Consider the following 18,881-nt stretch of genomic DNA (forward strand, 5'->3'; position numbering starts at 1 on the left):
GTTTTGTATCTGTGTGTGTGTGTGTGTGTGTGTGTGTGTGTGTGTGTGTGTGTGTTCAGCTATTATGGGGATAATTATAAATCTTCTACTTTGCTTCTAGGATGGGTACCGGACACTCTGTGTGGCCTTCAAAGAAATTACTCCAGATGATTATGAAATAATTAACAGACAGCTCATAGAGGCAAAAATGGCCTTACAAGACAGAGAAGAAAAAATGGAAAAGGTTTTTGATGATATTGAGACAAACATGAATTTAATTGGAGCCACTGCAGTGGAAGACAAGTAACTAGAAATGATACTCTTGTTATTTTAATGACCAGGCATTTACGGTGGCATCTGTCCTAAATTAGTAATTTATTCATGTTTTGAAATCTCTGATTTAACTTTGTCTAAATAGGCTTAAAGATTCATTTATTTTTAACAAGTATGAAAAATTACACCAGATTTTGATCTGTTTGTAGGAATGGTTTTTAAGTTAAATACATGTAACCTAGAAGAATGAACCAGTTAGTACTAAAGTTTTTGGATATTTAAGCCAACTACTTATTTATGTAGATATTTATAAAGTAGACTGTTATGTGTAAAGAGGGATGCTAGAGTCATCAGTAGAGCTGGTACATGGAAGAATGGGTAAGATTTTGACAGAGATGAACAGAAAGAAAATCCAACGTAAAGTGAACAGCACAAGTGCTTAATCTAACCTGGTTTCACAGACCAGAGTATAGTTTTGCTTACTTTAAAATAATATTCTTTTAAATATACAGGCTGAACTCTGCCAAACATAATTGTAGGACTCTGGCATTGATCTTCTTGAAAGAATAAGTGTTAAATTCTTAATATTTTAGGAGTTTTCTAAGGATTATAAATGCAAATTATGAGCTATAACCAAACAAAAGGTTATAAACATATATTATAAACATGTAAATGCAAATTATGAGCTATAACCAAACAAAAGGTTATAAACATATATTCAGTTTGTATAGTTATACATAATTATAGGGTTCATTTTGACATAGTCATATATGCATGGAATATAATTTGCTCCACTTCAGTCCTAGTACTTGTCCTTTGCCTCTTCTCCTCCTTTCCCCTATTTCCCTTTCTCTACTGGTCTTCTTTCTAATTTTTTAATTAGTGCTTTATAGATATATCTAAATGTGAAATTCATTGTAATATATTCATATATATATACATGGATGGCATAATTTGGTTAGTTTCATTCTGGAGTTTTTCCCTTTTCCCATCCCTCCTTCTTCCCCCTCAATCCTCTTCTTCTGCTTCAGTGATCTCCCTTCTGTTTTCGTGGAATCGAACCACCATATTACCCAGCTATCCCACTCTTCAGTATTTATCCAAAAGAACTAAAGTAAGCCTACTATATTGATACAGGCACATCAGTGTTTATAGCAGCACAGTTTACAATAATCAATTATAGAAACTGCCCAGGAGCCCATCAACAGATAAAGAAAATGTTGAGTTTTACTCAGCAATAAAGAAGAATGAAATTATGGCATTTGCTGGTAAATGGGTGGAACTAGAAGACATCATGCTGAACAAAATAAGCCAGACTCAGAAAGTCAAGGATTGAATGTTTAATCACATATGCAGAAGCCAGACAAAATAAGGAAAAAAGGCGGGAGGGAATCCCATAGAAGTATAATTTTTCTTTCAAAATTTATTTATACACACACACACACATATATACACACACATACACACATATATATATATATACATATATACATACATATATATACATATATGTGTGTATAAATAATATAAAAATATATGTATGGTAATATATAAGATATAATGAGGTTAACAATGAATACAAATATATGGTGAGTTTCTGAGTGATGATTCTCAGTTTTGCCATTAGGTATTAATTACCTCAAGAGATAGCATGAACTTTTCTGGACTTCATTGTTTGAAATTCATTTTAATAATTAAAACTATACCAAAGATAACGATCTCACGAGTAAAGGGTATATAAGAAAACCAACTGTGATAAGTTGTCACAACTGTAGAATTATAGTGAATTGTAAAGAATGTTCTCTTTGGGAAGCTTTCTTGTAGAATCCCTGTCAGGTATTTTAAAGGATAACAAGGCTTCCTTGTGTTCCCAGGCTACAAGATCAAGCTGCAGAGACCATTGAAGCTCTGCATGCAGCTGGCCTGAAAGTCTGGGTGCTTACTGGTGACAAGATGGAGACAGCCAAATCCACATGCTATGCCTGCCGTCTTTTCCAAACTGGCACTGAGCTCTTAGAACTCACCACAAAAACTATTGAAGAAAGTGAAAGGAAAGAAGATCGATTACATGAATTGTTGATAGAATATCGGAAGAAGTTGCTGCATGAATTTCCTAAAAGTACTAGAAGCCTTAAAAAGTAAGCAAGTACATCAATTTCTTACACTTAGACATTGTTACAGATGTAAAAAACAACTGCTTATGCAGAAGGCTCCATTTTCTATAATTTACCATTCTCTGTTTGCAGGTATTTTTTTCTTTATAAGTTAAAACCTTCCCTGAGGGCCTAGCTAATGGCACATTTGAGGTTATTTGATACTTTACACACCTCTCTTTTAAGTTAAAAGAAAACTTCATTTCTGAAGGTTTAAAAAATTACCTCAATTTGTTTTGCGGAGAATTGGTGCAGGGGTTACCAGGGATTGAACCCAGGGCACTTAACCACTGAGCCACATCCCCAGCCCTTTTTTATTTTGAGACAGGGTTATTTAGGGCCTTGCTAAATTGCTGAAGCTGCCTTTGAACTTGTGATCCTCCTGCTTCAGCCTCTCGAGCCCCTGGGAGTATAGACGAGTGCCACCATGCCCGGCAGAAAATTACCTCGATTTCTTGTTTAAATTAAATTTATTTTTAGCTAATACATGAAAACATAAAATTGTACATATTAGTGGAGTAACTTTACCATATAATGTTTCTTTACCATATGTTCTGCATGTATACATTCTGTAATGTTTAAACCATAGTAAACATACCTCCTGAAACATCATTTCTTAATGGTAAAAACTCAAAATCTATATAGCTTTTTGAAATATATACTACATTATTGTTGTCAATAGTCTCCCTGCTGTACAATAGCACATCAGTGTTTTTTTATCCTGTCTAATTGTATTAGAACCCATTGATCATCTTTTTTTATCCCTTCCACTACCTAATCTCCCTGGCCTCTGGTAACCACCAGTCTACTCTTACTTTCTAATGAGATTAGCACTTTTAGATTTCACATGTGAGCAAGATCATGCTATATTTGTATTTCTGTTCTTGGCTTATTTCACTTATTTGTTATTTTTCACTTAACATAACGATCTCAGTTCCATTCATGTTGAAACAAATGACAGGATTCCATTCTTTATAGTAGTATTCCATGTCATATATATCTCAGTTTCTTTGTTCTTTCATCAGTTGGAAGACACTTAGATGTTTCCATTTCTTGGCTGATAGGAATAGTGTTGCAATGAATAAGTGCAAATGTCTCTTTGTTATACATACTGATTTAATTTCTTTTGTATACATACCCAGTAGTGGTATTACTGGATCATATGGCAGTTCTGTTTTTAATATTTTAGAAATGTTAAAAATAGTTAAACTTCTAAATGCTTAGGGTCTGGGTATGTAATAAAATCAATCTCTATTACAGTTTCAATGCATTTTGAGGTCCCAGAGCTATTTCTGATGTGGACTCTTACGTCCCAGTATTCCAGAGGGAACCAAATACTTATTAACATGGATGCTTTGAGTCTGCTTTCAACTAATTACATACAAAGAACTTATAGAACCTCAGGGCAAGCCAATGATCGACAGTAATTCAATGCCCAGTAATATATCATCTATACTTCATATTGACCTAGTTTTGTCCTCATCTAACCTAATGACTTGACTTTATCTTGACCATAAGTAAACTTAATTCCTTTTCTGGAGTGCTACCAGATCACCTGCACTAACTGCAGAGAACCTTAGACAATATTATTTTCCATTTCTTGAACACACTTCATATTCTAGGAACAATATTAAGTGCTTTGTATGATTGTTTTCATTTAATCTTCATTAACAACCCAGTTAGGAAATCTTGTTTTCTTCATTTTATGGATAGGGAAATGGGCTCAGCAATATGAACTGACTTGCTTATGACCATACCACTAATGAGGGATTGAGCAAGTCTGTCTAGCTCCAGAGTCCATGCTTTTAACATCAATACTATATTTCTGTCCTCATCTTTCATGTTTAACCAAACTTAAAAATTAATGGACCATATTTTAAGGCTATGGATAATAGTAAAACAACTGTTTTTCTTCTGTTACTTAGGTGAGATTAAAAATACTTTTTATTAAATTACCTCTGATAAATGTTTCCTTTCTTTAACCAAATGGTACTTACAAAGTCATCCCAAAGCCAGGTGCTATGGTGCATGCCTACAATCCCAGCAACTCAGGAGACTGAGGCAAGAGGATCAGCCTCAGCAATTTAGCAAGGCCCTAAGCAAACACAGCAAGACCCTGTCTCAAAAAATAAAAAGGGCTAGGATGTGGCTCAAGGGTTAAGCTCCCCTTGGTTCAATTTCTAGTTAACCAAAAAGTAAAATAAAGTCAGTCCAAATTACATGTATTTTATTTGTCCATTTGTCTTATTTTGCCTGGACTGCCATAGCAATCCATAGACAAGGTGGCTTAAACAACAGAAATTTGTTTCTCACAGTTCTAGAGACTGAAAGACCAAGACCAGAGTACTTCAGAATGGTTGGGTTTTGGTGAGGGTAGTCTTCCTGGCTTGCAGATGTCTTCCTTCTCCTTGCATCCACATGTGTCTCTTCTTTGTAATACCATCATGGAATCCTCACTCTCATAAATTCACATGAACCCAGTTATATCTTATAAACCCCATCTTCTCATGCTATCACATTTGGAGTTAGGCTTCAACATAAGAATTTTGCTGACACAATTCAATCCATAACAGGCACTAATGCCATTATGAAGGCCCTACCATAGGTTATGACTTTGTCTAAACCTAATCACCTTTCAAAGACCCCCCATCTCCAAATACCATTACTTTGAGGATAAGGTTTCAATATATGAATTTTGAAAGGACATAGTTAGTCCATATCTCTGTTCAGCAACTATTTGGTACTTTTTTTTGGTGGGGGGTGTTTTATACTGGCAGTCAAATCCAGTACACTTTACTGCTGAGATATCCTCAGTCCTTTTTTTCAATTTTTGAAACATGGTCTTGCTAAATTGATGAGGGTAGGCTGAATTTGAGATCCTCCTGCCTCAGGCTCCTGAAACATTGGTATTACATGCAAGTACCACCATGCCAGCTCTGTGGTGCTTTTGTAAAAGTCAGGCATTATGGAAAAATTAACAAATCATCACCATTTCAGCTTATTCCCTCTTTCTGGTTATCTGTTTGGGGTTTGGCATGGTCTTGCTCCTAGTTACATAGGCTTCATTTAGATCCAAAATTACCTTTGCTCCTTTGCCCTTTCCAGTTCACAGAAATGCTTGGTGGCACACACCTGTAATCCCAGGGATTTAGGAAGCTGAGGCAGAAGGATAGCATATTCAAGACCACATCAGTTCACATCAGCTCCCAAGCCTTATTCAGATTCCAATCATCACCACTAGTGCTCCACACCAGAAGACTGGCACTTTACACTTGGAATCTCTTAATCTCCTCTACTAGATGAGTGGTCTTTAAGTAAACCATAGTACACATCATAATCCTACTTTGAAACCTTTTAGTTGTTCTCCATTACTTAATTCAGTTCACACCAAAGCCCTCAAGAGACCTTTAATTCTCTTTCCCAGTGCATCCCAACTTACATTTTCTCCCTTCAACTCTTTCTTCCCTGCCTTCAAGTTACAATTTAAATATCATACCTCACAAAGAACCCACTATTCTTTCCTGTGTGTATTTATTTTCCCAAGGATTGGGCATTGACTGTTTATTATCTGGTTATATATGTTCTCCCATGTATGCTTCTGTCACTCCCAAGGAGATTTTCTATTCTCCAAGGAAAGACTAGCCAGTAATTCTTTATTCCTCCAGATAGCATACTTATACTTGGTGTTTACAAATATTCCTTGATGATTGAGTTGCTGTTTTCTGCCCAGTAAGACAGCTCTTATTAAGTAAGCAAAGAGCACATGGTTGATGTCTGTTTAAATTATATTTACAGTATTATAAAGCCAGATAGAGATAAGTACAAATATAGTGTTAGCAGTATACAGCGAAGAAATATGGAAAGGGAATGATGGGGTGTATTTGGCTTTCACTACTCAAAGTAAGGTCCATAGAAAAGAAGCTCAGTTGTCACCAGGAAACTTGTTAGAAATGCAAATTTCAGACCTCAGCCCACTAAATCAGAATCTGTGTTTTAATAGGATTCCCAGATGATTTCCTTTGTACATTAAGCTTTTTGAGTAGCATTAGACAATGAAATCTATAACTGAGATCTTGCTGTATCTACTGCTTCTACTGTAGTGATTCTCAAAGGGCACCCAATTCCCTGAGCAAAAACTGAATAACCACTGTTTTGTTCCTGTATTGCAAGAAAGGAAAAAAAAGTCTAATTGGTAGGATTTTCTCAGTTGTAAATTTCCCCCATGTATTTTTCTTTTTTCCTTTCTTCCTTTCTTTCTTTCTGGAACCCACGGATGCTTTACTACTGAGCCACATCCCGAGCCCTTTTTATTTTTCATTTTGGGACAGGATCTTGCTAAGTTGCTGAGGCTGGCATCAAACTCAAATCCTCCTGCTGCAGCCTCCCATGTAGCTATATGTATGCACCACCAAACCCAGCCCCCATTTGTTTTCTTAAAAACTTGACACCTTGTTACATTTGTTTTTCCTGGCACTTAGAATACCTCTTAGTCCTGGCCATACATGAGAGCAAACTAGGGAGCTTTTAAAACATAATCAAGCCCCAACCAAAATATTCTCATTTATTTGGTCTAAGGACCAAATAAATGAGAATATTTATTTGGATGGGCCTCAGGTTTGGGCAACTTTTTAAAGTCACACAAATGATTCTAATGGGAAGGCTAGGATTGAGAACCACTGGTAGTAAAACATGATACTTATTTAAGAAATATTTTATATTATTACATTCTTTAATGAGAACCATGTCTTTTAGATGCTCTGTCATATTTGAGAAGCCATGTTTTATGCATAGGTTTTGTCATTCAGATAAAGATATTAGAGAGCAAGTCTTTTATGATTTCTTTACACCAAAGCCATTTTGTTTTTTCTCAGTCTTTAAGGAGTATCGAATTCACTGATAATTTGTATTCATGTCAGAACTAATGTTATTTTATACTTGTTCAATTCATCTATAATTCCCCAAATTTATCTTGAATTTCTTAAACAGAGGCAGATTGTGAAACCTCCTTTATTTTATACTTTTTAGAACTTATAGTCAATTATATGAGCAACTTAGGTCTCTGAGATGTTACTTAAAGTCACTGTTGTGCTATTATTAGAGGCAATTGCTTCTTTGGAATGAATACGTCAAGTAACCAGATTGATGACTCATCTTCTATAGTTAAAAAATTAGTACCCTAAATGCAAAGGTATGATAATTTCAAAAACAATATTGTTTTTCTTTTTCAGAGCATGGACAGAACATCAAGAATATGGATTAATCATCGATGGCTCCACATTGTCACTCATACTAAATTCTAGTCAGGACTCTAGTTCAAATAATTACAAAAGCATTTTCCTACAAATTTGTATGAAGTGCACTGCAGTGCTTTGCTGCCGGATGGCACCATTACAGAAAGCCCAGGTAACTGTGGATATTAATATTCTATTCTGGGTTTCTCTATACACATATGTGCAAATGTTTGATCTACTTTTAATTTGCTTCTAATTAAACAAATTAATTAGAAATTTACTTTTAAATCATTTCACTGTTATCATCTAATTTTTTCAACCTTAACTTTTTCCTTTTGGGGTCAAAATCAAGAAAGATTCTTTCCCCAAAATTGATTTAAACTTTGCTGGGTTTCTATATTGCCTCCATTCTACTGCTCCTTGCTCTCCCCTATGACATTAGCCTCATGCATCCTGTTTCTTTTGCTCTTTTTTGGTACAAAGGCACTCAACCACTGAACCATATCCCCAGTCTTTTTTTTTAATTTTTTAATTTTTAATTTTTATGTTTTTATTTTGAGACAGGGTCTCACTGAGTTGCTTAGGGCCTCACTGAGTTACTGAGGCTGGCTTTAAACTTGAGATCTTCCTGCTTCAGCCTTCCTAGCTGTTGAGATCACAGGCATGTGCCCAGCTTCTTCTGCTTTTAATACTCTACTGACTTGCTTGCTGGCAAACCTGACCCAATTTCATGTGCTGTGTTCATTCTCTTTTTCATTTCTTTACTGCATTTGATACTATCAATTATATTCTCCTCAAAATTCTCCTTCCCCGATTTCTGTGATGGTCCATAGTCCTGACATTTTCTTCCCTCTTTGGACCTCTAGTTTCCTTTGTAGTTTGCTTTATTGTCTATATTCTCCCTGATTATCAGTTGCTTCTAATAAATTCTCCTCTGCTTTTTACTTTATGAACTCTTTTTTCTGGATTAGCACTTCTCTGACTCCCCTTGACGTTTTGCTGGCCCTGACTTTTTCTTGATTTTAATCTATTTCTAGCTGTCTGCTAGACAGCCCCATATGGATTTCCTACCATCACATTAAATTCTAGCTTCTAAGACAGATCTTATGATATTCTTCTTCAGACCAGTTTGTTTTTTACCTTTCCTGTTACCAGTGCCATTTTTCTTTTGCTCCCCAAGTCTCAAAACTACCTTTGATCTTATCTTCTCCCTCTATGTAGATGCCATGTTCTGTTGATTCTACCTGCTTTTTGTCTTAGTTCTACTTTTCGTGACATCTTTTGAAACCATTTACTGACAGCCTAGTTCAAACCCTCAAAAGTTTACACATAGACTATTTGATTTTGTGTCCTCACTGGTCTCTTTTGCTTTCACCTTCTTCCTGCAGTCTTTCCCTCTATACTCCTATCATGCTCTTTTTTCAGACATTAAAAGATGTCTGCAGTCCAGACCTTTGGGATTCTACTTTATTTCTTCCATCTGCTTACCAAACCCATCTTCTTGGAAATGTATTTTTTTCACTCTTAGAATTCTCTACAGCCCAATCATTAATTTTCTTGGCATCTTTTATTTCTTTTTTTATGACAGCAGAATGCATTACACTTCTTATTACACATATAGAGCACAATTTTTCATATCTCTAGTTGTACACAAAGTAGAGTCACACCATTCGTGTCTTCATACATGTACTTAGGGTAACAATATTCATCTAATCCCACAGTCTTTCCTACCCCCATGCCCCCTTCCTTCTCTCCAATTTGCCTTATCTGGAGTTCATCTAATCCTCCCATGCTCCCCCTCCCAACCCCACTGTGAATCAGCCTCCTTATGTCAGAGAAAACATTCAGCATTTGGTTTATTGGGATTGGCTAACTTCACTTAGCATTATCTTCTCCAACTTTAGCATCTTTTATTTTTGTGACTAAGTTCATTGTTCTTCCCGGTTTCTAGATTCAGAACCTTGAAATCTGTGTTAATTTCTCCCAGGATTTACTCTTTTTTTTTAAGAGTGAGAGAGAATTTTTTAATATTTATTTTTTAGTTTTTTTGGCAGACACAACATCTTTGTTTGTATGTGGTACTGAAGATCGAACCCGGGCCTCTCATATGCCAGGCGAGCGCATTACCGCTTGAGCCATATTCCCAGCCCAGGCTTTACTTTTTCATGTGGTGTCAGTTACCAAATTTTCACTTTCTAATACATTCTCTATTCTTTCTATTCCTTCCTTTCCATAACCTTCAAGACCTTTAATAGCCCATTAAACTCTACCTATAACTAGTCACCTAACATCTCTCTTTGCCCATAGTCTTTCTTTCCTTCACTTCCTCCTGTACCCTGCTGCTACTTTCATATCACTCCCAGTTCATCTGGCTCCATATACATCTGTCCATATTCTCTATATGAAAACTCATTGATCTATCTGGTCATACCAGATCAATTTTCTGGGCATATACTATACTTACCTAGCTGTTTGCCTTTGGGTATGACATTCCTTTACTCTGCAATGCTTCCTTCTTCCCATCCATGTAAATCTTATTAATACTTCATGATTTAAACCACTCTGTAAAACAGTACTCAATCATTTTGGCATATAGGGTCCTCTCCATTCTGATATGATAGGCCTTCTTATGTGAACAACTTTAATGACAATATCATGTATTCTTGCACAGATAGTTTATTTCATTATTTAAGTTTTATTTATCTGGTTGCCTAGTACTTATATTCATGAACAGATCTCTACTTCTTAAATAAATTCTTCTTAAGGTATGTGACCAGGCCTTGTATCTTTTTTGGATCATAGTTTATTGCTTTGAAAAATGTATTATTACATGCAGTTATAGTTGATGGATAAATAGATTTTTGGTGAAATTATTTTTTTTGTGAAAGCTATCATAGAGATTTGAAGAGAATCTCTTAATCTGGGTGACCTGGGAATCAGTGAAAAACTCTGTGTACTTAACTAAATCCTCCCTGATTTTATAGTTCATGACCACATATCCTTTTATCTTTCCATGAAGACAGATTTTAGTCTTTTAATCTAATCTATATTCTCATGCAAAGACTGTCATCCTTTATAATTTTATTGCCCTTTTGGAGACCTTCCCTGGCTGCAGTTTTTAATCCCTGAGGTGCAAATCATTGTTGTGCATAGTGTAAAAGGTACAATGAGTTAACCATTATTGTAGCCCATCAAAAATAAATTTAGTTTGGGTTTTGAAAAAAGTTTGTCCTTGACACTTTTACTTACAGATTATTTCTAATAGTCTTTCAAAAAGTTTTTAAGAAGAACCATAGTGAGGCAAGGGGTTAGGAGGGTTAGGAGAAAGTTGGTGTTTTAGGTAACATAATTTTTGTGTTAAATAGAGTTGAGTATATGGGTGGGGCAGGTTGTGCTATTCAATACTACTAAAACCTGACTGGATCTTCTTTAAAAGACTATGGGGTGTCTTAGCCTCATATAAATTATTTATAATCATGTTAGTTATGTTGAAATGGATTTTATTTATGTTAGCTAGTCAGTACAATTGTGAATAAAGGATTTTTGTAAAGCATTTTTTAGTTACTGAATTATTTAAGCATTTTTAAGGCTGCTAACTTCCAAGGAGTTTTGTGAATTGACTTAATGAGTAGAGGTTAAAACCTAGAGGGGTAGGGCAGCTGCTTACCCAGTACACTTTCCACAAGTAACAGCAGGAGAAGGTTTTGGAGCAGTCCAGAGCAGAAGTGTTTTAACACCAGGGATGAACATTTTATTCAGCACCATCCATGAAAGTGACACTGAGCTACACGGTATTATTTTCACAGCTAGAAGATATACACAGGGAATAGTGACAGACTGTACTGTATATCTTGGGCACTTTTCTGCAAAACTCACCTCCTTTAAGATGCCCCTTTTAAAATGTAACTACCTATAGGGAGAGGCCAAACCAGTGGAAGATTTTAGTGAAGTTTAGTTGGCAGCTAGATGGGTACAAGAATTTTATACAAATTCCTGGGAATAAGTGTTAGGATGCTTCTAGGGGAGATAGGAGTGTCACCAGGAAGGAGAGAGTAAGACATAACCATAACATTGTTCTCTGACTTTCCACTTTTGTTCTGCTGGCCCTATATAAATTATTCTAAATTAGCTTTCTGACCTAATGATCTGAAAAGACATAAGAATAATGGTAAAAGAGGGAAATACGTTTACCTCTAATCTGCATAGAAGGCAAAAGTTTCTGAGAGTCCATGTATGCACAGAACCAAAAATCAGGTGGGTGCCAGTGTTACGTTTTGAATCATTATGTTCTGCATGTTGGAATTCAAAATGTGTGTGTTTGCATATGTATGTGTGTGCGCATGCGCAGGCCTGCGCGCCTGCACACACACACACACACACACACACACACACACACACACTCACACACACCTTTCTGTTAGCAAAGCCTCCATTTGCAAGTGTGAATTAAGCATAAAACCCCTAATATATTCCATTCTAACATTCTGCTTTGATCTTTTCTATGTCTCTTTTGAAATTGTTTAGATTGTCAGAATGGTGAAGAATTTAAAAGGCAGCCCAATAACACTGTCAATTGGTGATGGTGCCAATGATGTTAGCATGATCTTGGAATCCCATGTGGGCATAGGTAAGAAACATCTAATGAGATGGTATCAGTATTGCTTTTAGGTACAATTTTCTTACATTCTAGAAAGATTATTTTAGTTATTCATCTTGAATTTGAGAATGATAATCATTAATAGAATGAAGGGCCTCATCTGATCAAGGTCCCTCCTCTTGTGGGAAGGTGGCAAAACAAAGTTAGAGGATATTTTTATATTAGCCAAGTAAATTGAATTTTCCAAACTTACTGGCAATACAATTGATTGTTTAGCTCTCATTTTGACAGCATGCATGAAATTTTATTGATTTCCTGCCCCTGACAAGACTGCCTATTTGTGTTGCTGCACTATATTTTCTGAGATTATTGACTTTTGGAGGCTAAGAAATTATCATTGTTTGGCTCATTTTTTGTATAGTAGTATTTATGGGTGGTTTGGGTTATAGTGTTGAATAGTGTTGAATTTATATGTCGACATGTAACAACAGCTTTTCTACCCACCTGTACCATTTTTTTCCTTGTCAGGTTGCTCTTAGACAATGCACCTAACACCCTGGCCTTTTTTATTTTTTGGCAACAGGTTTGAGGTACATGTGTAATTAATTTCTTAGGAATTGCTGTACCGCAGTTTAGTTTCCCAAATTCTTCCCATTTGGAAGTAGACATGCTTAGTATGGAACTCTTAAGTTCTGTTCATTGATTATCCAATATAGAAATTGTCTAAAGAGGCTGGGGATGTGACTCAAGCGGTAGCGCGCTCGCCTGGCATGTGCGGGGCTCTGGGTTTGATCCTCAGCACCACATAAAAATAAAAAATAGGGCTGGGGATGTGGCTCAAGCGGTAGCACGCTCGCCTGGCATGCGTGCGACCCGGGTTCGATCCTCAGCACCACATACCAACAAAGATGTTGTGTCCGCCGAGAACTAAAAAATAAATATTAAAAACTCCCTCCCTGCCTCCCTCCCTTCCCCCCCCCCCTCTCTCTCTCTCTCCTCTCTTTTAAAATAAATAAATAAAATAAAGATGTTGTGTCCACTTTTTTTTTTTTTTTTTTTTTGGTGATACTGGGGATTAAACCCAGGGCCTTGTGCATGCAAGGCAAGCACTCTACCAAGTGCGCTATATCCCCAGCCTATCTAAAAGTTCTTGAGGTTTTATAGACTTCTTTGGTAGCTTGTCAGTATTTCATGAAGAATTTTATCTTCTAATTGAGCATTTAAACCACACCATAAAATCTAGGTCTTTGAGTTGCCTTAATATATAGCACCTAGTTTAATGTCATGTATAATCAAGCACTTATTGAGTGCCTTAAAAATAATTTTCAGGTGGACTTTTTTCTTTCAGATAATTTTTGGCCTTGCAAAAATTGAAATAATGATTCTTTTTGTTTCATCCTGTATTACAAATTGATAGTTTCCAATTAAATTTAGTGATAATTTTATTTGGTAACTCTCAGTATCACAGTTAAAGAAAGCCCTTTTTAGTTAAAAAAGCAAAGATAAACTATACAATTGATCTATAACATTTCAACAATTAGAAAATGTGAAAATAGATCACAGGATTGCTTATTCTATAAAATACTCATACTATATATTCTCTTTTTAGGTATTAAAGGCAAAGAAGGCCGCCAAGCAGCCCGGAACAGTGATTATTCTGTACCCAAGTTTAAACATTTAAAGAAACTATTATTGGCTCACGGACATCTATACTATGTGAGAATAGCACATCTTGTACAGTATTTCTTCTATAAGGTATGTGATAAAGTATTTGTAATTTAATAATTGTTTAATCCAGCATGGGCTTAGCTTAGTCACGCTTTTGTTCCCCCATTTTTATGTTTCTTTTGCTTTTCTGATACTAAAATTTGTACACAGTGAAGCAAAGGTTGTCTATTTAATGAATCCAAAACAAGATATTCCATTAGATGTAAGAGATTTGAAATTAATTTTTAAAATTATTTTATTGGCAAATTAAGTATAATAAAGTTTACCCATTAAATGTATATAGTTTTGACAAATGTATACATCCATGCAACTATTACCCCAATAAAAAAAATACATTCCCATTTCTCCCAAAAGTTCTCATGTGCTCTCTCCCAGTGTCCTATCCCTCCCCCAACAAGTAAACTGACTTATATTACTATACCATACATATTAATATGTGTGATATAGAACCTGTAGATACAGATGTAAAATATAATATCTAATAATATTAATAATATTATACACACTAGTTTTGCCTCTGGGGCTTGATATAAATGGAATATTTGTATATTTTTGTGCTGGCCTGTTTTACTTAGTATGTTTTTGAGCTTCATGTATTAATAGTTAGTTCCCTTTTATGCTGAGTAGTATTTCAAACTACTCTTTTTAATAGCAGAATCCTCATGTGAAATTACACACATAAAGCAGATTGAAGCAGGACTACATTGAATGAAGGAGGTAGGGCCAGGACAATTCCTTATTCAGCTCCCCTGTCCTGTCCTAAAGGTTCCTCAAAATATAGAATCAATGAATTTAGTTTAAGTCACTTATTTTATGCATAACGAACTTGGCATGCATGAAGATGAAACAGTTAAAGTAAGCAAATAATTGTCATTTATATGGACCAGAATTTGATGTCCTGTTCTGTGTTTTATGCAATAGGATTTTGATTTTTTTACCTTTTTTAAAAATAATTTTCGACTCTTAAAAAGTTGCAAAACAAGATACTCATGTATTCTGCCCAGCTTTGTCAACTGTTATCGCTTTAGACAAACCCCCAACAGTTATCAAAATCAATAACTTGACTTAATTAGCACATAATTATTAGCAAGTGTATATACTGTAATCAGTTTCCATTAATGTCATTTTTGTAGTCTATTTCTTTTCAGGATCACCCTTTCATTTAAGCTATAATGTCTCCTTAAGCTTCTGTAATTTAGAGCAGTTCCTGTTTTGTCTTTATGATTTTTAACATTTTTGAAAAGTACCAGCCATTTAATTTAGTTTGTAGGCTGTCTCTCTACTTGGACTTGTTTAACATCTGCTTATTATTAAATTCAGGTTATACATTTTTGGTATAACCTCTACAGAAGTTGGGCTGGGGTTGTGGCTCAGTGATAGAGTGCTTGTTTAGCATGTGTGAGGCATTGGGTTTAATTCTCAGCACCATATATAAATAAAGTCCATTGACAGCTAAAGAAAAAAATTTAAAAAAACACTACAAAAGTCATATTATGACCTTGTTATTACATTTTATTACGAGACACATGTTGTCAATATGTCTCCTTACTGTTGATGTTAAGTTTGATAACTTGATTCAAATAATGTTTTGGAAGGTTTCAAGATCCCTCAACTTTGCTTTGTAAAATGTTATTTGAAAATATGATTCTGCTGCTAAATCAACTATTTTATTCTATGAATTAAATTTCATTCTCATCATTTGTTTTGTTACTCAAATTGACTCATATTTGACCATTGGGAGCACTGTGGTCCTTCCAGCATAGCCTCATAATTTTTGAAGATGTCTTTGTTTTCTAGTTCTACATACTGTTCCAGGTTCATCTTGTATTTTTCCTGCCCCAGCCCTGGATTCAGACTTTTCTTCAGGGAACACTGGTTCCTTTTATTTGCAAATAGTATTTAGAAAGTTAAATTTCAGTGCTAGTTATATTCATTACTACTGAGCTAAACTTGGTTTTATGCCTTCTCAGTGAACAGAACTAGGAAATACATAGAGACAAAAAAAACTATTTATATCTGTATATATATATATATGTGTGTGTGTGCACATATGCATATATGTTGGACCAGAATCAAAAGTACCAATATGAATCAGTGTATGAATTCAGTTCATACTAATAATACCTTTGATACCAGAACCACAGAGTTCATTCTAGATACTCTCCCTCTCCCCACCACCCTTCTCCTCCCCTACCTCCATCCTTTATTTGCTTTTTATTTTGAGACAAGATCTCACTAATTTTCTGCAGTTGGCCTCAAACTTGCAATCCTCCCGTCTCAGCCTCCTGAGTTGCTGGGATTATAGGCATGTGCACCACACCCAGCAGTTTCTCACCTTTTAAACAGCATCTCCCTAGCCCACTTGACCCCTATCCCCTAGGAACCACCATTCTACTCTCTGCATTTTTAGGTTCTACATATAAGTGAGATCCTGCAGTATTTTTTTTTACCTGTATCTGATTTTTTTTTCACTTGACATAATGTCCTCTGGGTTCTCCATGTTGTCATGCATGTTGGTGCGTATCTTTTTAGCCTTAAAATATGTATATCAAAATACTATTTAGAAAATAGTTTCTTTTTTGAACATTTACACATTGTTAGTGGGATTGTAAATTAGTACAACCACTTTGAAAATCTGTATGGAGATTCCTCAATAGACTGAGAATGGACCCAGTATAAGACCCACTTATTCTACTCCTTGGTATTTATCCAAAAGAACTAAGATCAGCATACTATAGTGATACAGTCACACAGTGTTCATAGCAGCACAATTCACAATAGCCAAGTTATGGAATCAGCCCCGGTGCTTGTCAGCAAATGAATGGATAAAGAAAATGTGGTAAATATACACAATGGAGTTTTTCTCAGCAAAAAGAAAAATGAAATTATGTCATTTACAGAAAACTGGATAGAACTGGAGAACATTATGCTAAGTGAAATAAGCCAGACTCAGAAAGTCGAGGGTTGTTTGTTTTCTCTCATGTATAGAAGCCAGAAAGAAAAGGAGGAAAGAAAGCGATTTCATGAAAATGGAAGGGAGACCAGTAGGCAGAAGGTGGGGATTAAGAAAGGGAGGAGAGGAAAGAAAGGGGAAGAACTAGGAAATGAAGTTAACCAAGTTATGCTATATGCATGTGCAAATATTTTACAATGAAGCCTGCTATTATATAAAATTATAATTCATCCATAAAAAATTTAAAAATAAAGCTTCCCTTTTTTCTCTTTTCTACCACTACAGTGTGGTTAGTTTATTTCCATTACAATCAAGTTCATCGTTAATATGAATTTATTGTTCATTTCTTTCTTTTTTTTTTAAGATGGGTCAGGCCAAGTTTCCCAGGCTGGCCTCAAACATAATTTAGCATATATGGAAAGTAGGGCTTAGCGATATCATATAATTTACCTTGGCTGTAATGTGACAGTGTATATCTACTATAGATTTATTTAAGTTTAGGACTCCTTCTACATCATAGTTAGGATGTATTGGGCCTTTCACTCAATAATTAATAGCCTCACATTATTTTCTCTTAACCTCCCCCTAGTAGGAGGCACTGTTAAAATTTGTCATACAAATCTGCTTAGTAATCTGATCCTATTCCAGAAAATTGGTTTGCCTCTAGGATTTTGGCTTGCAATTCAAACAACTGCCACCAGATGGAAGGAATGCTCTGTTAAGGGTAATAAAACATCATTTGTATTTCTATGTCCATTATCATCTTGGTTACTGACAGCACTATTTATTTTATATTGCTGTCTTTTATCCCAAGGGGTTTCTAATATTTTCAACCCTCTTTGGTGAAATCAGATATTTACTTCCTCTTTTCTTATTACATCTTCAAATTGTCCTGGAGTATCCTAGAGTACTTCAATAATAGGTCTTCCTGCCTTCTGTTTTCCCATTAAATTCTCACATAATCCAACCAAAGTTTAGAAAATTCTACTCTTCATCTTGTCCCTCAGAAACTTTACTTTTTTTTAGTTAGTGTTAGTCTGTCTTTTAAGGCACTCCCCCATCTGACCCTTTCTTACCATCTATACTTAAAATACATACTGTCTTGCCGTTTCTTGCCATTTGTATATCTTTTTAAATATTTATTTTTTAGTTGTAGTTGGACACAATACCTTTATTTTATTTATTTTTACGTGGTGCTGGTGCTGAGGATCGAACCCAGGGCCTTGCATGTGCTAAGCGAGTGCTCTACCGCTGAGCTATAACCCCAGCCCTCTACATATCTTATTTATCTTTAAGACCTAGTTCAAATTCTAACTTCTTTATTCTATCAGTCAACAAATATATTTTGAATGTATTTCTATGTGCCAAACACTGTTTTAGGCCCTGGGAATTCATGGAGGAAGACAGGCAATGTCCCTATTCTCATGGAGTTTACATTCTGTTGGGGGAGGCAGAGTTCTCCTTTTCATGAAGACACCCCCCCCGCCCCGCCGATCTCCACTCAGCTTTAATTCATCCAAACTCAGATAACTTTAAATTTTCATAAAGTATGACTCTGGAAATGCTGCTGGCAGTATTTTGCATTGTGTTAGAACTGATACATACTAATGAGTATTGCTTTTCCAGATGATGACATTGTGGGCTATGACATTAATTCTCATGCTGCAGGGATGATCCAAAACATGTAGATCATGTTTCTTTAGGTATATCCTCTAGAATCTGTAGTACATTTATCTAAATCACCTCATTGTGGCAGATGCTTATTCATTGAGGATGCATTTCATCTTTCAAAACAGCCTCAAGTCTCCCAGAGCTAATCTGGTGAATTAACTACTGATAATATGTACCAGAAGAAAGGGCACTGATTTTCTGACATGGTTCAAAAATGGCTCTTAAGCCAGGCACAGTGGTGCATGCCTGTAATCCCAGAGGCTTGGGAAGCTGAGGCAGGAGGATCTCAAGTTCAA

The 18,881-nt window shown here is 35.5% G+C and overlaps 1 protein-coding gene across 10 annotated transcripts in view; it reads left to right on the forward strand.

The window, feature by feature from the left end:
• The window catches only part of Atp11c (ATPase phospholipid transporting 11C (ATP11C blood group)), a 197,029-nt gene that overhangs the window by 144,265 nt on the left and 33,883 nt on the right, over positions 1 to 18,881 (forward strand). For all 10 annotated transcript variants that reach the window (XR_013431658.1, XM_078034187.1, XM_021726270.3 and 7 more), the window contains 5 exons: positions 101 to 282; positions 2,127 to 2,390; positions 7,634 to 7,808; positions 12,161 to 12,263; positions 13,843 to 13,988. Coding sequence is in view for 9 of the 10 variants with exons in the window: in XM_078034187.1 (XP_077890313.1) it covers positions 101 to 282; positions 2,127 to 2,390; positions 7,634 to 7,808; positions 12,161 to 12,263; positions 13,843 to 13,988 (870 nt within the window). In the remaining variant the exon portion in view is untranslated. The remainder of the gene's footprint in view (positions 1 to 100; positions 283 to 2,126; positions 2,391 to 7,633; positions 7,809 to 12,160; positions 12,264 to 13,842; positions 13,989 to 18,881) is intronic.

Source organism: Ictidomys tridecemlineatus, chromosome X (genome assembly GCF_052094955.1).
Source record: "Ictidomys tridecemlineatus isolate mIctTri1 chromosome X, mIctTri1.hap1, whole genome shotgun sequence".
Classification (NCBI taxonomy): domain Eukaryota; kingdom Metazoa; phylum Chordata; class Mammalia; order Rodentia; family Sciuridae; genus Ictidomys; species Ictidomys tridecemlineatus.